The 26,072-nt window shown below is 40.8% G+C and overlaps 1 protein-coding gene across 10 annotated transcripts in view; it reads right to left on the bottom strand.

Moving 5' to 3' along the window:
• The window catches only part of ANO10 (anoctamin 10), a 216,984-nt gene extending 194,706 nt beyond the window's left edge, over positions 1-22,278 (bottom strand). For 4 of the 10 annotated variants that reach the window (XM_070493284.1, XM_070493283.1, XM_044755018.2 and 1 more), the window contains exons 1-4: positions 21,940-22,230; positions 14,089-14,241; positions 7,915-8,112; positions 6,609-6,743 (exon numbers count right to left, since the gene is read on the bottom strand). In XM_070493284.1, coding sequence (XP_070349385.1) covers positions 6,609-6,743; positions 7,915-8,112; positions 14,089-14,227 — 472 coding nt within the window. In that variant the 5' untranslated portion in view covers positions 14,228-14,241; positions 21,940-22,230. Of the gene's footprint in view, positions 1-6,608; positions 6,744-7,914; positions 8,113-14,088; positions 14,242-21,723 lie in introns of all 10 variants that reach the window. The other 6 variants (XM_044755019.2, XM_070493282.1, XM_044755020.2 and 3 more) reach the window with 4 other exon arrangements.
• Positions 22,279-26,072: the final 3,794 nt, after the last annotated feature.

Here is a 26,072-nt window from a genome sequence, read left to right as displayed (position 1 = left end):
TTCCAATATGCTCAAATACAGAATGTGGAACTCCTGGTAACAAAAAGTGGCAGAAAGACACCTCTGCCCTGTTCTTGTTCATGACATCAAATCTAAAACAACAAAGGGAACAAGAAACATAAAAAGAACCCCCTATCTTTGATGAAAGTAAGGAAAAACAAACTATAAATCCAAATCACAAACTATGAAAAGAGGTGTTAAAAATCAGCCCAGGCTAAGCTAAAAGCACTCATTCCTCTGCGATCCTGGGCCAAGTAGGCAGGGGGTAGGGTTCCCCTGGACAGTGAGGGGTGAGAAACCACTGTCCCCTTGCCCAGAATTCAGGCAAAAGAGGATACACAGCAGACCCCTGAAGCATGTCTGCTCCCTGCCTGGCACCACAGCCAGACAAGAGAGAGGAGGCTGAAGGGAGGGGAAGTGCAGTCCACCATCTTGGAAGAAAGAGCTGCCTGCTAGAACCCAGGGATGGAGGGCAAGTAGTTGTGGAGCTGTGGGTCTTCCTTGGCCAAAGACAGACCTAAAAGCCAAACCCAGCAAAAACTGCAAGAACCGGGCTCCGAGCAGGTTCTCTGCGGGACCTAAGATGACTCAAGGAGAGCTCACTGCCAGGCAAAATCCAAGCTTCTGGCTACCACGGTTGTCTACTAGAGGCCTCCAACATCTCCTCTCTCCAACACACACACTTCCTTCCAAAAACAACCAGTCTGAAAAAAATAGGGCTTCATTAAAAAATAAGTAATATCTACAAAGAAAGTGGCATAAAATTATGCAAAATGCTACAAAGGAAAAAAACCCATAAACGAAAGGCAGAGAAATAGCAGCAAATTACGGCATCAAGCAATGAAAAACTGGAATTCTTCATGAAGTTAAAGAAATTAAAGCAAGCCACATCTCTGAAATTAAAACTTGAAGAAGAGCTATGACAGGTGAAGGTGAGAGCTCGGAAAAGCAATATAAGAGAAAAAACTATTAGAGATACAAAGTCATAATAAAAGCTACCAAGGGGCCGGCCCAGTGGTGCAGTGGTTAAGTTTGCACATTCCACTTCGGCAGCATGGGGTTTGCTGGTTTGGATCCTGGGTGCGGACATGGCACCACGTGGCAAGCCATGCTGTGGTAGGTGTCCCACGTATAAAGTAGAGGAAGATGGGCACGGATGTTAGCTCAGGGCCAGTCTTCCTCAGCAAAAAGAGGAGGATTGGCAGATGTTAGCTTAGGGCTAGTCTTCCTCGGAAAAAAAAAAAAAAAAGCTACCCAAAAAGGAGAGACTGAAAACATAGTCAGGAAAATGGTAGACAAGCCTAAGAAAATTACATAGAAACTTAAAAACATTTCAGAGAATATGTAAGAGGCCACATATAAATAATTGGCATACCTAAAGACGAGAATAGGGCAAATATAATCAAATAACTCTTAACAGGTAACTGAAGAAAATTCTTCTGAGCTCATAGTAATCTTTAATCTATATATTGAAAGAACATATGTCCAACAAAAAAAACTGCTACAAAATAATCAACATCAAGACATAAACAGGGGCTGGCCCGGTGGCGCAGCAGTTAAGTTCGCACATTCTGCTTCTCGGCGGCCCAGGGTTCGCCAGTTCGGATCCCGGGTGCAGACATGGCACTGCTTGGCAAGCCATGCTGTGGTAGGTGTCCCACATAGAAAGTAGAGGAAGATGGGCGTGGATGTTAGCTCAGGGCCAGTCTTCCTCAGCAAAAGGAGGAGGATTGGCAGTAGTTAGTTCAGGGCTAATCTTCCTCAAGAAAAAAAAAGACATAAACAGATAACTGGAAATGTTGACAAACAAGAACAATGAATACTACATTCAAATTTCTTGACAGCTCCTAAAAGCCATACAGATCAACAAGTAGAGCACGTAAAAACATCCATATGTCTACAGCATAATGCACAGACAGGGGAGACTAAAAGTCCAGTTTACATCTAAGTTAGACAATAGAGAACCAAAAACACATTCTTCTCAGGTGCACACAGGACATTTGCCAGGATAGATCATATGTTAGGACACAAGTCTCAAAAGATTTAAAAATATATGAATCATAAAAAGTATCCTCTGACCACAACAGGATGAAGTTAAACATCAATAACACAAGGAAAACTGGAAAATTCATAAATGTGTGGAAATTAACAATACAATCTTAAAAAAACAATGGATCAAAGAAGAAATCACAGGGGAAATTAGAAAATACTTAGAGATGAATGAAAACAAAAACACAACATATCAAAACTTAGGGGACACAGAGAAAGCAGTGCTAAGAGGGAAATTCATAGCTATAAATGCTTATATTGAAAAACAAAAAAGACCTCAAAAGAACAACCTAACTTTACAATTAAGGAACTAGAAAAAGAAGAACAAACTAAATCCAAAGCTAGCAGAATGAAAGAAATAATAAAGATTAGAGAAGAGATAAACAAAATAGAGAACCGAAAGACAATAGAGAAAATTAAAGAAACCAAAAGTTGGTTCTTTCAAAAGATGAACAAAATTGACAAATCTTTACATAGATGAACTAAGAAAAAAGAGAGAAGACAAATTACTAAGATCAGAAATGCAAAGAGGGACATTACTACTAATTCTGCGTAAATAAAATGGTTATAAAAGATTACCATAAACAATTGTACACCAACAAATTGGATAACCTAGATGAAATGGACAAATTCATAAAAACACAAAACTTACCAAGACAAATCAAGAAGACATAGAAAATATGAATAGACCCATAATTAGTAAAGAGATTGAAACAGCAACCAAAAATCTCCTGACAAAGAAAAACCCTGGACCTGATGCCTTCACTGGTGAATTTTAACAAATACTTAAAGAAGAACTAATATCAATCTTTCTCAAATTTTTCCTAACTGAAGAGAAAGGAACACTTATTAACTCATTCTACAAGGATATGACATTCCTACTCGGATATGACATTCTACTTGGATATGACATTACTCTGATACAAAATCAGACAAAAATACTACAAAAAAAGTACAGACCAACATCCCTTATGAAGATTAATGCAAAAATACTCAACAAAACAGTAGCAAATTGAATATAGCAACATATTAAAAGAATCACACACTATGACAATGGGATTTACTCCTAGAATGCAAGGATAGTTCAGCATATGAACATCCATCTATGAACAAGCATACCTCATTTTATTGTGCTTCCCTTTATGTGCTTTGCAGATATTGCTTTTTTACAAGACCTTCCACCAGTGAAAAGACTGACTCACTGCAGGCTCAGATAATGATTAGCATTTTTTAGCAATAAGTTTTTAGCAATAAAGTATTTTTTTAATTAAAGTATGTACTTTTTTTTAGTCATAATGCTCTGCACACTTAACAGACTATAGGATAGTGTAAAGATAACTTTTATACACAGTGGCAAACCAAAAAATTCATGTGACTTGCTTTATTGCAATATTTGCTTTATTGCAGTAGTCTGGAACCAAAACTACAACATCTCTGAGGTATGCCTGCAATGCACCATATGAACAGAATGAAGGGAAAAAAACACATGACCATCTCAACTGATGCAGGAAAAGCATCTGACAAAATTCAACACTCTTTCATAATAAAAACACCCAACAAACTAGGAATAAAAGGAAACTACCTCAACATAATAAAATCCATCTATGAAAAGCCCACAGCAAACATCATATTGAATGGTGAAAGTATGAAACCTTTTCCTCTACTATCAGGAATAAGACAAATATAACCACTTTCACCACTTCTATTCAACACAGTACTGAAAGTTCTAGCCCGAGCAATTAGGCAAGAAAAAGAAATAAAAGGCATCCAAATGGGAGAGGAAGAAGTAAAATTATCTCTGTTCATAGATGACATTATGTTATACGTAGAAAACTTAATTTTATACAAAAAAACTGTCAGAGATAATAAATGAATTCAGCAAAGTAGCAGGATATAGAGTCAACATACAAAAATCAGTTGCATTTCTATACACTAACAATAAACTATCTGAAAAAGTAACTATGAAAACAATTCCATTTACAACAGCATCATAAAGAATAAAATACTAAGGGAGAAAAGACTTGTATAATGAAAACTACAAAGCATTGCTAAAAGAAATTAAAGAGAATATAAATAAATGAAAACACACCCTAAATTCATGGAACTTAATATTAAGATGTCAATACTACCCAAAGCGATCTACAGATTCAAAGCGATCCCTATCAAAATCCCAAGAATGTCTTTTGCAGAAACAGAAAACCAATCCTAAAATTCATATGTAATTTCATGGAACTTTAAATAGCCAAAACAATCTTGAAAAAGAGGAACAAAACTTCCTGATTTCAAAACTTACCACAAAGCACAGTAATCAAAACAGTGTGCTACTGGCATACAGGCAGACATATAGACCAATGGAATAGAATAGAGAACCCAGAAACAAATCCTTGCATACACGGTCAAATGATTTTTGACGAGGCTACCAAGGCTATTCAATGGGGAAAGAACAGTCTTTTCAACAAACGGTGCTGGGAAAACTGGACATCCACATGCAAAAGAATAAAGTTGGATGCTTACTTCACACCATATACAAAAATTAACTCAAAATGAATTGAAGAACTAATTAGAAGACCTGAAGCTATAAAACTCCCAGAAGAAAACATAGAGGAAAAGCTTCATGACATTGGATTTGACAATGATTTCTTGGATATGACACCAAAGGCACAGGCAATAAAAGAAAAAATAGATAAGTTGGACTTCATGAAAATTTTAAAATTTTGATTGAAAGACAGTATCAACAAAGTAAAAAGGCAACCCACAGAATAAGAGAAAATATTTGCAAATCATATATTTGATGGATTAATATCCAGAATACATAAAGAATAAAACAACAACAAAAAACAAACCACCCAATTCAAAAGGGGCAAAGAATTTAGATAAACACTCCTCCAAAGAAGATACACAAATGGCCAATAAATCTATGAAAAGATGCTCAACATCACTGATCACTAGGGAAATGCAAATCAAAACCACAATGAGATACCACCTCACATCATTAGGAGGGCTACTATGAAGAAATCAGAAAATAACAAGTGCTGGCGAGGATGTGGAGAAATTGGAATGCTTGCACACTGTTGGTGGGAATGTAAAATGGTACAGTCGCTGAGGAAGACAGTACAGAGGCTCCTCAAAAACTTAAAAATAGAATTACCATATGACCCAGCAATTCCACTTCTAAGTAAATACCCAAACAAATTGAAAGCTCAGTCTCAAAGCTCATAGGTATATTTGTATACTCAAGTTCATAGGAGCATTATTCACAACAGCCAAAAGGTTGAGGCAACCAAAGTGCCCATTGATTGATGAGTGAATAAGCAAACTGTGGTATATGCATACAATAGAATATTATTCAGCCTTAAAAAGGAAGGAAATTCTCACATATGCTACAACATAGAATAACCTTGAGGACGCTATGCTAAGGGAAATAAGCCAGTCACAAAGACAGAAATACTGCATGGTTCCACTTATTTGACATACTTACAGTAGTCAAAATCACAAAGACCGAAAGTAGAATGGTGGTTGCCAGGGGCCGGGGGAAGGGGAAGTTATTGTCTAATGGGTATAGAGTTTCAGTTTTACAAGATGAAAGGAGCTATGGAGACAGATGGCAGTGACGGTTGTACAACATACGAATGTATTTAATACCCCTGAACTGTACACTTAAAAATCTTTAAGATAGGAAACTTTATGCTATGTGTACTTTATCACAATAAAAAGAGAGAGAGAGAGAAACTTAAGAGATAAAAATAACCAAAGAGAAAGGGCTATCTTTGACTAGATCTTGGTTGGAAGAAATCAGCTCTAAAACATATTTGGTGACAACTGGGAAGATTTGAATATGGACTGGTTCCTGGGCATCTGTCCTCCTGAGTGAAGAGTGGAAGGTAGTATTATATTGACTACTAAAAGGCAACCAGACTAGCAGACACAGAAGCTGGCATGTTTTAAGTGTGTCTGAGATAGCAAAACTGCTCTGAGGCCTTGCCACTACCTGGTCTGAGGCAAAGTTTGAATTACACGTTGGAGTCAACACTTTCACTCTGCAAACTAGTAATCTCATTCAAACGGAATTACTCGAAATCGAAAAGTTGCAAAGTGCTAATTTGCATTCAGGTATTATGTCACTTTGCAAATCTACTTAAGCCTTTCTATGTTGGCATGTGTTCATGCCCAGTGAGACGAGAGGACATGGGAAGAATGCTCCAGAAAAAGACCATGACTCCCATGTTTGTTCCTCCACAGGTTTTCATCATGGTACAATGTTTGGGCACAAAGTAAACTTCGCTAGTTTTAACTGAGTAACATGTATACGTGTTCACACTAAATCTTAAGCTAACTCAATGCTGTGAGACTTTGATAAATAAGAAGTAGAGAACCATACAGGACAAATACATAGATCTAAAGGCAAAATATATGTTCCTGAAAAAATAAATTATAAAGTTGTGTAAGTTCTTCAGTAATAAAAAAAAATAAAGCCTCTATAATTTGTTATTCATGTCTACTAAGACAAAGTCATTGCACTAGAATGTGTGTTCACGAAGCTGGCTGACATACTGACTCACATAATGATTTTCCTGGGTACAGCTTCGCCTGGGGGTAACCAGGGATCATTTTTTCATCTCTGGCTCTGAGATTTTCAAGTTCATGTTTGATAATGAATTGACATTCTGCCATTGTGAGGAAATCATCATTGTCATCTAAAACAAAAGAAAAATTTCCAGTTATTTTCTCAGTAATAGCTAAAATAAAATTATCAATATTCAAATAACCTGGGATTATAAAAATAATGATTAAACAATAAATAATTAAAATAAGGAGAAAGCAAAGTATAAGACTGGTAAATTACACAGAACATAAAGCTCCTTAGATGTTTTATAAGAATAAAAACATTCTATTATGCATTCACATAACACAGTTCTTCATGGTACTGGTTATTGTATAATATGGTACAAACATCCAAATGGCAGACACTTGTTTGATGTCATTTAATGCCAATGAGCAGAAGGCAATATGTTCTTTAATTCTAACAATATTTTTAACTAGGGATGGAACTGAAGTTTGCCTGTGTGGCAAATTCTCCTCCTTCAAACTCTCAAGCCCAGGCCATTCCCTTCTGGACTTGAAGATCCCTCTCACAAACGAGGGAGGAAAAAGACTGACAAGAAAATAGTGTTGTTTTTTGACAGGTGAATCCTCTTTAATGAGATGAATTTCACCTTGATCATTTATTCTCTAAGATATAAAAATCTAGAGTCAGCGAATCTGAAGAAGTCTAACCACATCTTCTAACTCTGACAGCCCAGCAAGGAACCAGGTTGAGCCTGAAGCCAAACTCCCACTCTGCTGTCACGGCCACCTGGCTTCCTCAGTTCCTTCCAGAAGCTGTTCTCTTCTGGAACCCACTACGGGGCCAGAGCAGAACCAGTTACCCTACCAGGACATGGGGATTCTACGATACTGAACTACTACTGTATTTCTTATTATAAGATTTCTATATTAAGCTAGTGAACATTCACCATTCTAAGAATGAGAAGAGAATAATATAATAAATTACACGTGTCAGCCTAATTTACGTTCCTCTATTCCAGGAGTGGCAAAGTGGGGCCCGGGGGCCACATCTGGCCCACCACCTAGTGTTTTAAGGAAAATTTTAGTGGAACACATTTCTTACACAGTTCATTTCTTACAGCCTAAGGCTGTTTTTGCTGTACAATGTCACTGCTGAATACTATGAGAGAGGGTATGGCCCACACAGCCCAAAATATTTACCATCTGGCTCTTTACTGAAAAAGTCTGCTGACCCCTGATCTATGCATCAAAAACTTCTTTGGGATAAACTGCTCTGAGAGAAACAATCCTGGGACTCACCATCAAACCCTTTGAAGTTGTGCCGGGTGCCGTAGGTGAAGGCTCTCATGGTGTTATCGTTGCACTCCTTCACCAACCCCACTGCTTCTGCCCCCAGTAACAGTCTAAGCCTGGAGGCACCAACGAGATAGAGGTTTTGATTTTCTAGTGTTTCTTTCTCATATTTATTTAACAATGGTCTGAACAACAGCTGGGCACCTTCAAAAACAAAAGATAAGCACAATCTCAGACAAAGACCCACATAAAAGTTTCAAAAATAAAAACCTTCTAAATAAATATTAGTTTCTACTTTGGTAGAAGGAAAATGAATTATAGTAACAATTTAAATCCATCTTCCAAATAAATAAAAAATATAAGTAAGTTGGGGATGGCAGTTCTTTATGGCTTTTTGAAATAAACGTCAAAACTGAAAAATGCAATAAGTGGCTTACCAGTTACTCAAATTAGAAATAGATATGAGACAAGAATGCAATATTTACTAGCTTTAGGCATAAAATTGAACCAAGTTAAAATATGCAGCAAAAGGATACAGTTTCTTAATATAAAAATAACAGACCAGGTGCGGGCCCCATGGCTGAGTGGTTAAGTTCATGCACTCCACTTCGGCGGCCCAGGGTTTCGCTCGTTCGGATCCTGGGCACGGACATGGCACCACTCATCATGTCACGTTGAGGTGGCATCCCATACAGCATAACCAGAAGCACTTACAACTAGAACATACAACTATGTACCAGCAGACTTGGGAAAAAAGGAGAAGGAGAAGGAAAAAGCAAAAAGAAGACTGGCAACAGATGTTAGCTCAGGTGCCAATCTTCAAAAAAAAACAGACCAAAATTTAAGAAAATTAATTTTAAGTGAAATAGCCCAGTAAAAATGCCACAAATGCAACATAATACATCGGACTATAACTATATGGTTTTTCTCATAAATTTCTACATTCAATCAGGTTTAATGGTATTTTTCTTAAATAGGTTTCCAAAATGTTAAGAGTAGATGTTGTTGGAAATTAAGGGTACAAATTTCCAGTTAGAAAATAAATAACTGGAAGTCATGGAGATGTAACATAAAGTGGAGGGAATGTAGTCAATAATATTGTAATAACTTTGTATGGTGACAGATGGTAATTAGGCTTATCATGGTGATCATTTCATAATGTATATAAAAACCAAATCACTATGATATATACCTGAAACTAATCAGATATTTTATGTTAATTATTCTTCAATTAAAAAAAGAGTAGATGCTGGGCTAGCCCGTGGCCGAGTGGTTAAGGTTCCACTCACTCTGCTTCAGCGGCCCAGGTTCACGGGTTCAGATCTCGGGCACGGACCTACTCCACTCATCAGCCATGCAGTAGAGGCATCCCACATACAAAAGATAGAGGAAGACTGGCACAGATGTTGCTCAGGGCTAATCTTCCTCAAGCAAAACAAGAGGAAGATTGGCAACAGATGTTAGCTGAAGGCGAATCTTCCTCAGCAACAACAACAAAAAAGAGTAGATGTTGTAATTTGATATTATTATATATGTAATAATTACTTAAAAGACTATGGAGAAAAAGCATTTTTCTAGTTTTTTATTTCTACCTAGATCAAATTTTTTAAGGTACAAATATTTCTTTACTATCTACCCTCTAGAGAGCATTCACAAGCATTATTAAAATACTAATTTGATGGTAACAGGATAACGAGCAGAATTTATATTTCACTTGCCAAGTGGATTAATATATTAAGATTAATGTTTTATGGCACTACTATTTAGGTAATTTACAATAGAGGTATTAAAGTCTTTAATAAAAAATAAAAGATATATTCAGTTTATAGTCAGGTGCTGCATAATGACATTTCGGTTAACAATAGACCACACACAGGACAGTGGTTCCATAAAATTAGTACTAGATAGTCTAGGTGTGTAGTAGGCTATACCACCCAGGTTTGTGTAAGCACACTCTGATGTTCGCACAATGACAAAATCATTTAACGACGCGTTTCTCAGAATGTATCCCCGTCAGGAAGCGATGCATGATTGTACAGAAAATACAAACAGCTCTTAAATATAAAATCCTTAACTTCATTCATAGTAAGGTAAGTGCAAAAACGACACTAATATGATATTTTTCACTTCTCACACTGCAAAGATCAAAAGTTTGATAACCAATAGGTTGGTGTGCTTAGTAGCCATGGAAGTGCCCCACTCCATCCAGATCTCCCTTCAACAGAATCTGAGGCGAGGAGCAGAGCTGACTGACGCCTGCCTCCTTTGAATACAGCACCTTCACACTTACACCATACTCCCCTAGCTGCTCCCGCTCATTGGCTGAGCATGCAGGGGACACTGGAATAAGGCCATTCCTGCTCAACACAGGTTTCCTCTAAAGGGCAATGCTGGGCCTGGCTCATCCTTTCTTAGAACTGTCCTGTTCAAGCCTCCTTCCTTTCCTCTCCTTTCACAAGTGTCAGACCTATACCACAGTCTGCAGGCTCTGTCTACTCCTCCTCCCTCCCCCTTCACCTTTCTACAAACGTTTCCCTCAATAAACCTCTTGTGCATCAAATCCCATCTTGGCATCTCTTGCTGAGAAGACCCAAACTGACACAGTGAGGGTGTGGGGAAAGGTACTCAGACATTTCCAGGGGAGTATAAATTGGTGTAACCTTCACACAGAACCATTTGTCAATATCTCATTTTGAAAAGGTGCAGTCCCCATCTCCCTTCCGCCACTTTACCTTCCCAGAGGCAACGACTTTCAAATTGTTCAGCAATAACAACTTCCCATTATTTGTTGTCATGTCACCAAACAACATGCCTATAGAGCTATTTCTTCACTTTTCAGTTTTAAGCCTTGGCAAATGAGGATTTAGCTCTTTTCTGCCCACCTTCAGCATCTCCATCCACCATTCCCATCGCCCCAATCTCACAATCTAGTTATATCATCCTTTTCATTATTATGACATGTTATTTATAACTGAGCCTTACAGTACGCTGTGATTTTCCTTTCCTACAACTTTCCTTTTCCCTCTAAACTGTTAACTGTCTTATTCCACCATTTGCTTAGTTTGTTACGTATTTACTGGTAAGTCAATCCCCCAAGCTTTCTGCCAATGTTTAAGTCTTCTCTCAACTCACTGACACAAGAGAAATCCTATCAACATCAGCATCTTAGTGAAATCTCGCTTTGCTCTGCCCTCACACCTTGTTGGCAGCTGGATGGGTTCAAAATTCTAGATTGAAACCATTTTCCTTCAGAAATGAAGATGTTACACCACTGACTTCTCATTTCCAAGGTTTCTGTTAAGAAGTCTGATCTTTTATATTTGACCTATTGTCTTTTTCCTGAAAGAAACTCCGTCCCCAGAGGTCTGAAACTTTCCAATGATGCGCGATTTTCACCCACAGCGCTGGGCACTGAGTGGGCCCTTTCAATCTGAAAAACGGTGGCATCAGCCTGGAGATTTTCTTGGGTGATTTCTTCTCCTTTTTCTCTGTTCCCTTTCCAGAACTCCTTTTATTCAGATGTGTACCCTCTGGACTAGTTTTCTATTTTCCTTATTTTTTCTCTCATATTTTCCAATTCTTTACGTTTTTGCCCTACTTTCTTGGAGGTTTTTGCCAAAATTATCTTCTAATTCTTTTACTGAGTTTAAGTGTTGCTTTCAAATTGTCATTTTATAAGAGGTGCTTTTTTTCCTAAATGATTATTTTATAATATCCGACTCTTGATGGATAGATGTTCTATCTTCTCATAACTCTGAGAAGTGAGTTTTAATTCTCTTTTGGTTTTCCCCTCCTGTGTAGTTTGCTTCTTTTGTCTGTTGTTTGGTTTTAGCTTTCTCTTTCATGGTAGGGGCTCTCCTCAGATGCCTCGTGATCTTTCGTTGTAGGCTCCTGTTCAACAAAGGGCTTCTAAGAAGCTAAACAGAAGTTCTGAAGGCTCAGACGGCGCTCATCAAAGAACGCCTTTAACACAAGGTAGTCTGGCCAGGTCATTTCCATGGGCAACTCTCTGATTTCCGCACTTTTGGTTATTCTGTCTTGAGTTGGTCAGATTCCCCAAAGAAAGATTATCCAACCTCCTTCCCTAGATGCGAATCTAGCTGCTAACATTTTGGAAACTAAATTAGATGTGAGATTGGTGGGGTGGAGGATAGGGGTGACAATATTCAGTTATCACCCTATTTTAAGTACCCTATTTTCTGTTTTCAACTGTGCACAGAACCCCCACACCAAAATCCATGCATCTGACCCTCTGAGAGAATAATAAGCAGAGCCTTCTGCTGGGGTGGCAGAACCTGGAAGGGATCTGAGGATCTAACTATTTCTTTCCTTTTTTTTTGAGGAAGATTAGCCCTGAGCTAACATCTGCTGCCAATCCTCCTCTTTTTACTGAGGAAGACTGGCCCTGAGCTAACATCTGTGCCCATCTTCCTCTGCTTTATATGTGGGACGCCTGCCACAGCATGGCTTGACAAGTGGTGCCATGCCCGCACCCAGGATCCAAACCGGCGCACCCCGCTCTGATGAAGCAGAACATGCGCACTTAACCACTGCGCCACCAGGCCAGCCCCTAACTATTTCTTAAATAGATTTCAGCAAATTCTTTTTTTTTGCTTAGTACCACTTTTATTTCCACCTCCCCCAAGAGTCACTGATTCCCGAGTCTTTAGGAGTATGTTGCAGTGTAAACCAAATCGCATCTCAATTTTCGTTCCTGCCAGCTGCAGCTTTGGCTTTCTCAAGTCTGAGAAGTTCTTTACAACTCATCCACTTATTTTCTAGCTTTCAATTGGTGCTGCTGTTATATCTTCTCCTTTCTTCTTTGTCAGTGTGGATTTACATCTTTAAAAAAAAATCTTTTGTCACTTTAATAGGAATTTGGAAGAGAATAAAAATAAACACGCACGTTAAATCCACTACCTTTGCCTGAAAGATGCAGAAGACTTTTTTTGGAATGTTCTTTTATGACTGTCCTGCAGTGTAGGGAGATGTTGATGCCCTCCCCATCCTTGTGTGTCCTGCTAAAGCCACAGAATGAGCAGAGAAGCAGCCTAGGATACACTGGACTCTCTCAGTCTAAGACACTGAAAGTGTTCTTACGCCACAGGAATTTTAAAGAAGGAACTCTGGTCCAGCAAAACGTCTCAGAGTTCAGCAAGTAGGTATACTTGTTTTTAAGTTTCTTTTGGGTCAATTCTTTTTAAAAAAATTAAAAATTCCACTTTGATTCAAAGTTCTATTTTTAGGAAAGTATTTCAGTTTACAGCCAAAATCCTTTTTTTTGTTCTTTTTGCTTGAGGAAGATTGTCACTGAGCTAATTTCTGCGCCAAGCTTCCTCTATTTTGTATGTGGGATGCCACCATAGCATGGCCTGATGAAGAGTACACAGGTCCGTGCCCAGAATCCAACCTGCGAACCCCAGGCCACCCAAGCAGAGTGCTCTACACCACCAGGCTGGCCCCTCAAAAATCTTTTTTAAAAAGAACCTAAGTTTGGTCCAGTGTGTGGAGACACACTGAAGTTTTAGATGTTGTTTTATGTACTTTCATGAAATGTCTGCTCATATAAAATGTTTGTCCTCTCACCCAAATCTAGACCCCTTCCCGCCCTTCAGGAGAAGGTTAAACTTTGGATTCTTCTTTAAAGTCATCCCTTGCCAGCCCAAAAAGCATCACCAAAGTGTCACCTCTTCCTTCTCTCTATTTTTATAGCAAATAAGCATACGATTCACTTACAAGTATCATGCACTGCTTTGTGCCAGCTCTTTCACTTTTTTTTTCTGTCACTTCAATTTCCACGCACTAACACTCAGTCTCCTTACCCTGACGGTAACACCCTTGCGGGCAGACTGGCTTTCCCTCTCCCTTAGCACCATAACTGACACACAAAGAACACTCAATAGATACTTCTTCATTCATTTGATAAATATTTATTAAACACCTACTATGCACCAGGCTCTGTGCTCAGCAGAGTTTACAGCTGTGAACAAAATCACTCATGTTGCTTACAGTCTAATGCCGATTTACTAGCTCCTTTCAAGTCCTAGATAAATTACAAAGAGCCAAGAAATGGACATTAATTTTAAAAATATATCAGTGAAAAAAACTGTAAAACACATTTGAAAATACATTTGTAGTCACTGAGCGTGATTAAGTCTGAGTATTATTTATTTTACTCACCTCCATCTTTCTTTTTAGCGATAATTCTATTTTTCAGCCATTCTTTGGTTTCTTCTTTGACATCCTGCGCAAGCTCTATGACTACCAAAGGTGTGAAAGAACTCTCGAAAGTATCCAAAGCTGATAAGGTCACTTTCATCTTTGACAAACTTGCTGAAAATTTAAAAAAATAAAAAGCAAACATAGGTTATTATGGAAAAGAGAAAAATATGGACTATATTTGCATCTCTCTTAATTACACCTAATTCTGGCTCCAAGATAAAAGAAAATATCTCATGATCCACATGGGTTATATGGCAGGCTCAACCAATGGTTCAAAGCACCTGTGCTAGCTAGGTCCTGTATTAAGACCAACAGAACATCATCCTTTTCCGTAACCAGCTCAGAATACAGCAGGGGGGACATCCAGGTAAGTGAAGGACAGCAGTGTCAAATGTGCTCTCACACAGGAGGAATAAAAGAGTATTTACAAAGGATGTGACACCTGAACAGGATTTAGGAAAATGAATTAGTTTGCCAGACAGACAATCGATGGCATTCTAAATAGAGGAAATAGTATCCCCTAAAAAATAATGATGGAAAATAGCCAACAGGCTCAGAACAATACAAGTAGTTTGGTATGGCTGAAGCATTAACTATGCATGCAGGAAATGAGGATGGGAGTGAGCTAGAATCTAACCAGGGCCCCTGGGAGCAAGGGAACTGGGCTTTGTCCAGTGAACAATGGGAGTCGCCAATTCATTATGAGCAGGGAACCGGCACAGGCCAATCGCATGTTTCAGCATGGAGCTGATCTCCCAGCACCAGCTTGCTTTCCTGGTTTCTCTCTCTCAAGGATATCATCTTTATCTCCATTCCCAAGTGACAAATAAAAATGGCAAGCAATAGGATATTGGAGTATATGAGGAAGCCATTTGGTATAAACCTAATTCGGCCTGACTTTGTTTTTTCCAAAAGGGCCTGACTGTGGCTATTGAGCACGCATTGCATATCTGCTTAGACATTTCCTATGACCAGAACAAAGGCCCCTGAGATAAAGGTGCAACTTCCCCCCACATTAGCATTTCCTTAGGGATAAGCATTTTTCCTTAGGCTAGGAACTGATTGCTGCAATCACCTTTGACCACCCAGCTCACCTGTGACCACTCAGCTGGAGACAACAGACTGCCACCCTGCTGTGTTCACTGAAACAGAAGACCTACCTGCTGTTTCCATCAATCGCTGTGCCGACAGAGCAGTCTCACGACTATTGTAAAAGGGACATTTCAATCCTACGTGAAACATCCTCTCTGGGGGTATATAACCACTCTGTGCACCCCACTTCTTTGGTGCCCTTTCTTCCTTCAGGAAGAAAGGCCCCGGGTTATAATCCTCAGATTTAAGCTCAGAATAAACTCACCCAAATTTTCATTTATAGATTGGTTATGGATTATTTTCGTCGACACAAGCTTGAAAAATGTTGGAGACCCACAAAAGGCATCATTACTAAGGCCTGTGGCCTTTCTCTAAAATGTTTCTCACGTGACTCTAACAGTGATTCTCAACAGGGGTAATTTTCAGACTTTAGACTTATTTACTCTAACTTAGTACCTGATGGAAGTTTTAATGACTCCAAAGCACAAGTGCAAATCAATTCTTGGGAACAATCACAAAAGGAGCAACCAACACCACAGAACATCTTTCCTTCCTTTAGGGAAATCACCATCTTGCAGCAAGCTGATGAAGCAGAGCCAGGCTGTCTGGCTTGGACTGGTCAGTTTTTGTTTTTCTCTAACAGAGTATAAGGTTTGTATGGGGCAACACAGGTATTCTAAATCAATGCTGGATTCAAATTATACTACAAATACATCAGGAATGCTATTTAAAGATACCAGCCAAATCAAGTGTCAGCATGCTAGGCTCTATGAAGGAAATCAGATCAAAGTAGGACCTGGAGCTCACCTCCAAATACCTAATAATGTGGCCCGGAATTATACAGAATGAAAGAATAACAGAGAGCAATCAGAGCTACGGGAACTCAGAACACCTAATGTGTAAAAGATTTGGATCAAACAAAGAGAGAAGCATGGTCTACACTGGGAAATAACACATGTAAAGTCAGTGAAGCAAGAGTAAAGATAGCATAAGAGAAGAAAAATGAGAATGACCTGACCAAACCAGAGGGGCAAAACTGTGCAAGCTGTGACCATGTAAGGATAACAAAGGCTACACTTTACATCTAACCTTTGGCCAGTAAGAAGTCACTATGGGTTTCTGAGCAGAGTATTAGTTGTGTGTCAGAGTGATATGAATCTCAACAGGCAAAACTAAGAGGCAAGAATACGCATGTTCTTCACGGTATTCTTTCAACTCCCCAAAACTTCTGAAATTTTTTATAACAGAAATTTTGGAAAAAATGTTAATCTACCAGTAGACTATAGAGGCTTAGCATCATCACTTTTCAGATGGAAATATCAAATACAACAAACATTTATCATTTATGAGCCAAGTCGTCAGAGAATCTGAAAGTACAAACGTAAATAAGTTCTACCTCTTGCTTTTGAGGTCATTGTAAGAGCAGAAGCAGGTGTTAATCAAATCATTCTAACACACGGGCTAAGTACAAGAGCAATAACCCAAGAGGGAGGGGCAGCCTGAAGAGGGGGAATTAACTTTCTGGGAAGGGAGGCTGAGAACCAGACAGCCTTCAACTTGGAAAAGACACATGGATGACTCCAAGGTTTCCAACCTAAGACATGGGAAGAACGGATTGTGAGTGAAGAAATACCAAAGGAGGAAAGAATGGTTAGGTTAAGGGAACAATAAAGCGTTCAGTAGAGCATGCGTGGCCATGCAACAAAGGTCACAGTTTGTTAGCATTTATGCATTGCCTGATGTGACCAATAAAAGGCCCATCTTATTCACAATTTCCAGACCAAAAAACAATCTTTCTGAGACACTACAAGCAGGTTTCAGTTCTAAACATGTATATGAGCACTATCTAGAAATTCACAGTAAATATTTGCTCATTGATTTATTCTCATTTGAGATGCTACATGCCTTTCATTACTCAATGTACAACCATAACAAGATTTCCAATGTATTGCAGAGGAAAGTGTCACTATCCCTGGGGTCAGCCTGGTGGCATAGTGGTTAAGTTCGTTTGCTCTGCTTCAGCAGCCCTGGGTTCTCAGGTTTGGATCCCAGGCGGGAACCTACTCACCGCTCATCAAGCCATATGTGGCAACATCCCACATACAAAATGGGGGAAGACTGGCACAGATGTTTGCTTAGGGCCAATCTTCCTCACCAAAAAAAAAAAGGGGGGGTCACTATCTCTGCTATACAAGAGGTTCTTACAAATCAACAAAAAAAATTTCAAAAAACTGAAATCACAAGTCACACAAGAACAAATACAAGTGGCCAGGATACATTTGAGAAGATGTTCAAAGTTACTAACAAAAGAAATGCAATGTAACAATGAGATACTTTTCCCTTTGCAGATTTGCCAAAGTTGAAAGATGGACAAAACCCCGTTCTGGCATAGGTGTAGGAAATCAGGCATTTCCACACACTGCTGACAGATGTTGTCATTTTGATACCACCTTTCCAGAAAGCAGAGTGGCAATATGAAAAGTAACATTAAAAACTCATACCATTCAACATAACAATGGTATTTCTAGGAATTTATGCCAAGAAGATAATAAAATCAAATATGCATATAGAAGAAGTTCATTATGGTTTTCCTTTTTCCTTTCTTTCCTTCTTATTTATTTTTGGAATTTATCCCAAGAAGATAATTAAACCAAATTTGTATACAGAAGTTCATTATAGCTGTACTTATTTGCTTATTTACCTGCTTACTTACAGGAAAGAAACAACTTACAACCTGAAAGTCCAACAACAGATTGGCTAAATAAAGTAAGACACAACTTTATAATAGAAGCATTCCTACTAGGATACAGATCCAACTATACAAACAGGGAGAACATCTCATAACACATTGTGAGGTAAAAAACGCAAAGTGTGACTCCCCTGCTCAGGGAACTTGTCACTGGACAATCACCCCTCTGGGGCTGCCCTCTCCTTGGGGTTGCCCGCCCTCTGTGTTCCGCATGCAGGAGGGTGCAGGTAAGGCAGATTTTCAATGTTGCAGTTCACTGGTCAGTGGAATCCAGGCCTCCTCTAACCCCACTTCTCCCCCTTGGCTGGCCCAATGGCATGAATACCAAGTGTAAGGTGGTGAAATTAAGAAGCCTCATGGCAGCCTTGGCTTCAGCTGAGTTCTGCAATCTACTTTTACCAGAAGATCTTAACAGGAGCTTGCTCTGCCATCACCATGCACACTTATACTAGTACGTGAGACCAAGATACCAGACGGGGGGACATGAGGGCTTTAAGTGTAGGTACAGAAGAGGGCTTTATGGTTCCAGTTGGGGCCAATCTAAAAATATGCAACGATTCAACACATACAGACTTATTGGACACTACAAGATAGAATGATTTCTGCTACCACAGCCAAGTTCCCTCTTTTATCCAGACTGTCAGCCAGGACAGCAGCCAGGAATGACTATAAGGCACAGAGTAGCCAGGTTCTACATAAGCCCTGGGGCACAGGATCAGTAGACAGCCATCCCAAATTCTGTTCTTTATCATGGGTTGAACTGCATACAGGGCCAAAGAGAGACCTACAAAGAAATTAGATTCATGCGGCTTTTACATAGCACCCACCCCACTAGAGAGGTTCTCAGTGACACTAACCACGTAGGGAAGCTGGTGAGGCCCATTCGCGGAGGATCTATCTGGGAACCTCGTGGCCTCAGGACTCCACAGAAAGATGGAGGAGAGATGAGACACGGCATACTGAAGAAGCCTGGCCACAGCAGCCAGGCACAGGCCTGACTAGATGCTGCATGGACGGAAGGCCACTTCTGCACAGAATCACCCAACTGAGTCTTGCCATGGACTGCCCAGTGAGGCGAAACCAAAATATGTCCTCCTCTCACTCATGCTTTCTGTCTACTCTTGTTCCCCCAGATACTGCCAAGATTTTGTTTCTTTTGGCTGGCATAATGTCTGAAATGTACCGTGATTTCTTAGAACAAATGCTAGAGGGGTGGAGGAGAGGTTGCCCTGCACCGAGGAGTTTTAAAAGTGTGACAAGCTGGTCACGCTAAACCAAGTCATTACCCTTTCCTCCATAATATGCAGAGACAGGAATCAGCATTTGGCTTTCTGCTTTTGAGATATTCCCATTGCCAATTCATAGCCTAATAAAGGGAGTAATGAGCATGGATTGCTTGGATCACTCCTTCTATTCTGTAACTCCTCGATGATTTAGAAATGATGTATAACAGGTTAAAAAGGCACCTTATTGATGACATAATTTAACGCAACAGTAGTCTACTTATACTGCAAAGGAAGAGAAATGTGCTCTTCTAAGATGCAGGGTTTTGGATACGCAGTTAGGGAAGATGTATGCTTTCTAACAGGCTTGCTCTACTTCACAAGTCTGCACCAGGTCATCCTATTTAGGATGGCGCCCAGATTAAAGGAGGTCATTTAACACTAAATGCAATGTAGGATCCTGGACTGGAACTTGGACATTAGCAGGACAATTAGTGAAATCTGAATATGGTCAATAAGCAACTTAATAGAACTGTACCAATGTAAATTTCCTGGTTTCAGAAATTATACCATGGTTACTTAAGATGTTAAGTTTTGGGGAAGCTAGGTGAAGGGCAAACGGGAACTCTGTACTATTTTTGCAACTTTTTTGTAAACCTAAAATTATTTCAAAATAAAAAGGTAAAAAAAAGATTCCCCCAGTCTGGCCGGTGAAGGAGCGTTAAGTTCTCCCGCTGGTTCTGGTGGCCCCACATTCACTGGTCCAGATTCCGGCATGGACCTACCACCACTTATCAAGGCGTCCTGTGACAGGCATCCCACATATAAGTTAGAGGAAGATGAGCGTGGATGTTAGCTCAGGGTCAATCTTCCTCAGGAAAAAGAGGAGGACTGGTGGCGGATGTTAGCTCAGGGCTAATCTTCCATACACACACACAAAAAGATTCCCATCCAAAAAGATTCCCTATTCTCTAACACACACACACACAAAAACCCATATACATTAAAAATAATAGCTTTGGACTCACATGACACTACACTTATTCTGAGCTGATAACCCTCAAAAACAAAGATTTTATTGTTTATAAAAGCAAAAAACTAGAGACATTTTAAATGTCTAGCAGATGAGGACAGGCTGATAAAGTCTCCCCCAGCTGCCATTTAAGCACTTGAGAAGTGTATGTACCTGGAGCAAAACTGAATCTCACCTCAAGCACAAGACTTGACACATAGCTGAAACTCTAATATGAGATAAAAGAATGAACTATTGTAAAACGATGTTTAAGGAGAATTTTTAATGATCCAGGAAAATGCTAAGCAAGAAAATATTGAGCAGGGGGAAAAAGCAAAATACAAAGTAATATAACAATATGACCCCACTTATGCAATATGTACCTTTCAATACACAAAAATTACAAAGGGAATTTAAAAGAAGTGCATCAAACTGTGAGGATGATTGGTGAAATTACATGGGTTTCAATTTTCATCCTTATACTTTTCTATCTTCCAAGTTTTCTACAATGAAAAAAAAGTTTCACTGGATTTTTTTTAAATCCAGTGCACACACACTCCAATTTACCAGGCCTTTTCTACCTCTTTCCATTATTTTAGAGCTTTGAAATTTCATTCTTCATCTGCAATTCTATGATACTTTGAGCTACGGCTGGTCAGAATACCTATGATCTACCTTCCACAGTTAATATAAAAGTGTTTATCATACTCAGAGAACGGCCCTTAGAAAACGTCTAGTGCTCTAGGTTAGTGTGAATCTAAATTGAAAGTAATCAGATAATACTTAATTTTTTTTAAACCCCACAGGATTAGATTTTTAAAAATTAAAACTCTGCAGGATTTAAGCAAATGCGATACAACTGTGTTTTGAGTCTGAATAAATCTCAACTGTACTTTTTAAGTCTGGGACCTCCATACCCTGTCTCGGCTGCGGGAATAGGGCTTTACACAAGACAGCGCACACTAACGCTGGCGCTGTGAAGGCACCAGGAAAATTAGAAGCAGCCTATAGGAGGCGAACCCCATTCCAACCACATTTCTCCAGTGTCCCAGGCACTGCCCCTGACTTGCATCTATTACTTAAACTGTACATGTGTCCCAGTCAAAAGACTGGAAATCCATTCCCCCTGATGTGAGATAGAGCGTTACCCCGCAAGCTCGCTCCGGCCACACCCGTTCGGAGGCACCCTAACCTTCCCTGCTCCCCGGAGTGTCAAGGGAAGCGTGAATCATGGGCCTCTGTTGTGCTGGTCCTTCCAAAAAACGCCCTTCACTGTGTTTCGCCGCCACCTCCACCCCCACTCACGACCTCCCTCCCCATAGCTCCGAAGCTCCCCCAAACCACCCCCCCCCGCCCCCGATCCTGACTCCACCAGCCCCAGGTTTCGGCCTTACCACATCTCTCCCATCACTCAACCCGCCACCTCCAGACCACATACCCTCCCCAAACCTCGGCTCCCCCTAGACCCCACCCGCGACTAGCATTCCCCCCATCACCTTTACTCCTCCCTCTCCCACCTGAACAGCTCGAACCTCTGCGCCCATCCCGGTCCCACTTCCCCATTCCTGGGATTGCCAGCACCGGGAGGTACCCTGGGAAGGAAGGGCGCCGGCCGGGAGGAGTCCCAGGAGGCGTCCCGCCCCCAGCAGTTAGCCCGGGCTCAGGCACCCGCAAGAAACCAGGCTCTGGGCCGGGGAAAGTGAAAGGGTCGGGCGTCCCCCGGGCCCACTCACCAGGCGCCGCGGCGCTCCACGTCTTCGGGGGCGGGTCCGAGAGCCGGCGAGACCCGGAGGCCGGGCCAGCGGACGCTCGACAGGGGGAGGGCCGGGGCCTGCGGGGCGCGATAACGTGACAGCGCGCGGGCGGGGGCGGGGGCGGGACCGTGGCGGGGGAGGCGGGGCCCAAGCGCAGTGTCGCACTGAGCGGGAGCGGGGCCTAGCGGAACGGGCACGGGATGCGACAGGGACGGTTCCGGAGAAACGAGAGACGGACCTAGCTGGGCTGTCGCCTGGAGTGGGAGCGGAGCCGGAGAAGGGAGAGGCGTGCCTTATGGGCTGTCACTCCAAGTGGGGGCGGGGCCACGGCTGGGGAGGCGGGGCCTCGCTGGACTGTCGCTCCGAGTGGGCGGGGCCAAAGTGGGGGAGGCGGGGCCTCGCTGGGCTGGCGCACCGAGAGGGGGTGGCGCCTAGAAGAGCGGTTGGGAAAACAATATGCATCTTCGTGTTTCTCCGTTTTCCGTCCCTTAAGGTCCAGAATACAATTTTCTTGTCACTTCCACATATAAGAACAAGTCTCATTTTAGTTGTAACTCACTTTCAGCTAGTGAAAAACCCAAATCCTATTTCTTGTTAAAACCTCCCATCCAATAAAGCCGAATTCCTTACCGAGGTCTCTAGGGTCCTCAGCCCCGCCCCGCTTACCTGTCTGAAAACCTCTTTCACTTTTCTCTTTTGTCCGCACCAGCCCCATTGATCTCCTTGCTTTTCCTGGAACTCGTCAGACATCCTCTCACTTCCCGCCTGGGGTCATTGCTGTCCTGGCTGTTCCCTCTGCCTAGAAAGCTCTTTGTAAGTGTGGAGGTGGTTTACTTCCTCGTCTCCCTCAAGGAAATTGAATCCCACCTTCTCACATGAGGCCCTTTCTGACCATCTTATTTAATACCTGCTCTCCTCCCCAACCCGCCATCTCTCTTACCTGCTCTCCTGTTTCTTTTTTCCACAGCACTCATCACCTAACGTTTTATATTATTATGTTTATTGTCAGTCTCTCCCTAGAATGTAAACTTCACAAGGGCAGAGATTTTTGTAAGTTGTGTCCACTGATATATCGCCGTGCCTAAAACAGCCTTAGATCCACAGTAGGCAAGCCATGACTCTTAGAGGAGTGAAAGAAAACAATGAATGAAGCCTCTGTCCCTCCATACATCCTGCTCAGCCCAGAGGGCTGCCTCAAAGTCCTGCAATGCCAGAGAAGCCTGGTCTGCTCTTCCACTCCCCCTCCCTTTCTCTGGGTCTTCCAGGTTCAAGACAGGAGAGAAGCACACTAGGGGAAAGGAGCAGAAGCCTAATTACTTGGTAGGGACTGCTTGTTCTTTCTATACCCCTGACGCTCTGTCATGGCAGCTCACAACTTTATTAACCAATTCTCATGTGGTTATCTTTTAATAAGTCCTGCAAGGGTATGTCCAGAAGTTCTCTCTTCTGAAAATCAAGATAAATTGTTTATGAGCTTCAATAGGTTAATTATTCGTTAAGCGTTTGTTTTTTTTTTAATTTCTGTCTTCCTGTCTTCTCATCCCTTGAACTTATGGTCATCCCTCCAGATAACTTCATTTTCTGATATTTATATGGCCAGAAGGATTAGCAAAAATAAAATTTGAATGGAAATATAAAAAATGTCTTTCACATGGACAGTCTCCACGATTAACAAATTAAAACTTTGTGTTAAGAATGACAGATTACTTGTTGGACAACACAAAGGGCAGACCTGCGTTAACGACATAGATTTCAGTATCAGTTACCTTTTGCTGCATAACAAACCACTACACAGAATTAGGGATTCCCTTCCCCACCTCCCTCTGTTTGGGGATTTCCTTCATATTCTCTGGCTCCCAGGACCCCCCCTTTCCCAGTTCTTTTGGCCAGAAAGATAGAGTTCTTTTGGAGTTTCCTGTGCTTTTGTGAAAGATGACATGAGTGGGGCCATATTAAAAGTCATTTCAGAGGAATTGCCTTGCACATCTTGTTTTCTTTGTCTTCCAACTGGACCAAACCATCAACATTCCAAGAAGTCAGCAAGGACAAGAATATCCTTTTTGTGAGGACTGATAAAACTGGACTTTGCTGATGACCAAATCGCTAACCAATAAATGAAGTAAAGCCTAGCCTTACCACATCTAGCATCTAATGAACTTTTCCGTAATACGACTTACCTCATCTGCCTCCCTTTGTCTCATAAAAACCCTGAGTCCTCTCCTATAATAGGAGCACATTTGAGCTTCTACCCCAATCTGTGTCTCCCGTATTGCAATTCTTGAGACCCCAAATAAACTTATTGCTTCACTTGCAGTTTATGCCTCTTATTTGTTGACGCTTTCTATCCGTTGTGTAGTTCTGTGCAACTGGGGCTACCCTCGGGGCAGTGTTGAGGGAAAAGAGAGAGAAAAAAGTAACAGGGATTCTCCCCATACTCTTTGCACAAGGGTCCCTCTTCCCATTTCCTCTGTCCAGAGGGACAAGTTTTCTCTGGGGGCCTCAGTCATCCATGTCACTGTATTGTAGCAGTGCAGCTTTATAACTGGGACTGGCCTCAGGACAGAGGAGAGAGAAGGAAAAACAATCAGGAGTTTTTATCACTTTCTCCAGCTTGTAGCAGCTTTTTTTCCTGGCTCTGGGGCTATTATGGTCAGGCTTCTCTGGACTTTTTGCTGGTAGTGCCTGGTAGGCAGCTCCAATTCAGCCTGCCCTCCAGTCAAAGCCAAGGTAAAGCAGAAAAAAAAACAAAAACAAAAGGGAATCTCACCACCACCATACTGGTCTTTCTTTAAGTTTTGAGTTCCATACCCAATCCACCTGCTATTATTTACTTTTCAGAGTCCTTGGGAAGTTGTTTTTCATATTTCATCCAGAGGTTTTAGTAGTAATTAGTGGGGGGCGTAGGCTGTAGTGGACTTACTCCATTTTGCTAGAACTGGAATTTATCAATCTGATGGATGAAAAAGTGTTTTAATTTGTATTTCTCCTATTATGAGCAATGAAGAGACATTTGTATTTTATTTTCCTTGAATTATCTATTTACATATTTTGCCCAAGTTTCTACTGGATATAGAAATGCTTTATACAAGAGTAAAAATAGTCCTTTTCTTAGATATTCTTCTCAAAACTTTTTCTCGATTTGTCGGGTCTTTTGACTTTTCTTATGCTGTTTTGTTTATTTGCTTCTTTATTTTGTTTTTGGCCTTGCAGATGTTTTTCGTATCTGACTAGTCAATTTTACAAACTTTTCTTTTCCTCCTTACTACTTGTAGGTTACATAATACTTAGAAAGGCTTTCACCTCTCTTAGATTACTTTGAAAATCCTTTCCTGGTTTCTTCTTAACATTTCATGCTTTTACTTTTTTCTTTTAAAATTTGACCATTACAAATTTTGTTTTGATGTGAGTTAAGTAGAATAGATCCAACTTTACTTTGTATCTTGGTGTTAGACATTTGCTCGATCTCATTTACTTAATAATCCATCTTTCCGATACTGATTTTAAATGCCGCCATTAACATATATGAAATTAACTTCTGTATTTTTGGACTTTTACAATATATCCTTTTCTTTCTTTAAACTCTCCAATATAGTCAGAAAAGGCCAACCCACTCCGACAGTTCTTGAATCCCTTATTCCCATCATAACTGTCTAGTGTAGCAGCCACAGAAGCCTCACTTTCTGTAAACTGTTCGTTCCAGGGCCCATAGGTGATCATTTACGTAACTCTTTCCACTGCATGCCCTGGATTCGTAGTATCCCATTGTCCACTCATGGCAAGGTCACCATTGTCTTCAAACCTATCCAGGTCAGATCCAATCCCAGATTCCCATCTTAAGGGCCTGGTTCCTGCAACCACTTCCAATATCAAATATGTGCATGCCAGGACTGGAGCCACAGTCAGTGCCTGAATGTAAGGAATGGACACCTAAACCTGTGAGCTAGGGATTTCAGAGTAGGATCAAGAGGCTGCCACAACCACTACTGCTTCTTGACACCCAGAAAACTTGAGAATAAATATTGGAACTTGCTGCAAAGAAACCACAACCTTCCTCTCCCGTGGAAAGGACAGAAGCCACAGGAAGATGGTTTCCTAAATTCCACCTACCCGAT

The sequence above is a fragment of the Equus asinus genome, chromosome 21 (assembly GCF_041296235.1).
Source record: "Equus asinus isolate D_3611 breed Donkey chromosome 21, EquAss-T2T_v2, whole genome shotgun sequence".
Classification (NCBI taxonomy): domain Eukaryota; kingdom Metazoa; phylum Chordata; class Mammalia; order Perissodactyla; family Equidae; genus Equus; species Equus asinus.
Note: the sequence above shows the minus strand (reverse complement) of the source record. Positions and strands in the feature narration are given on the sequence as shown.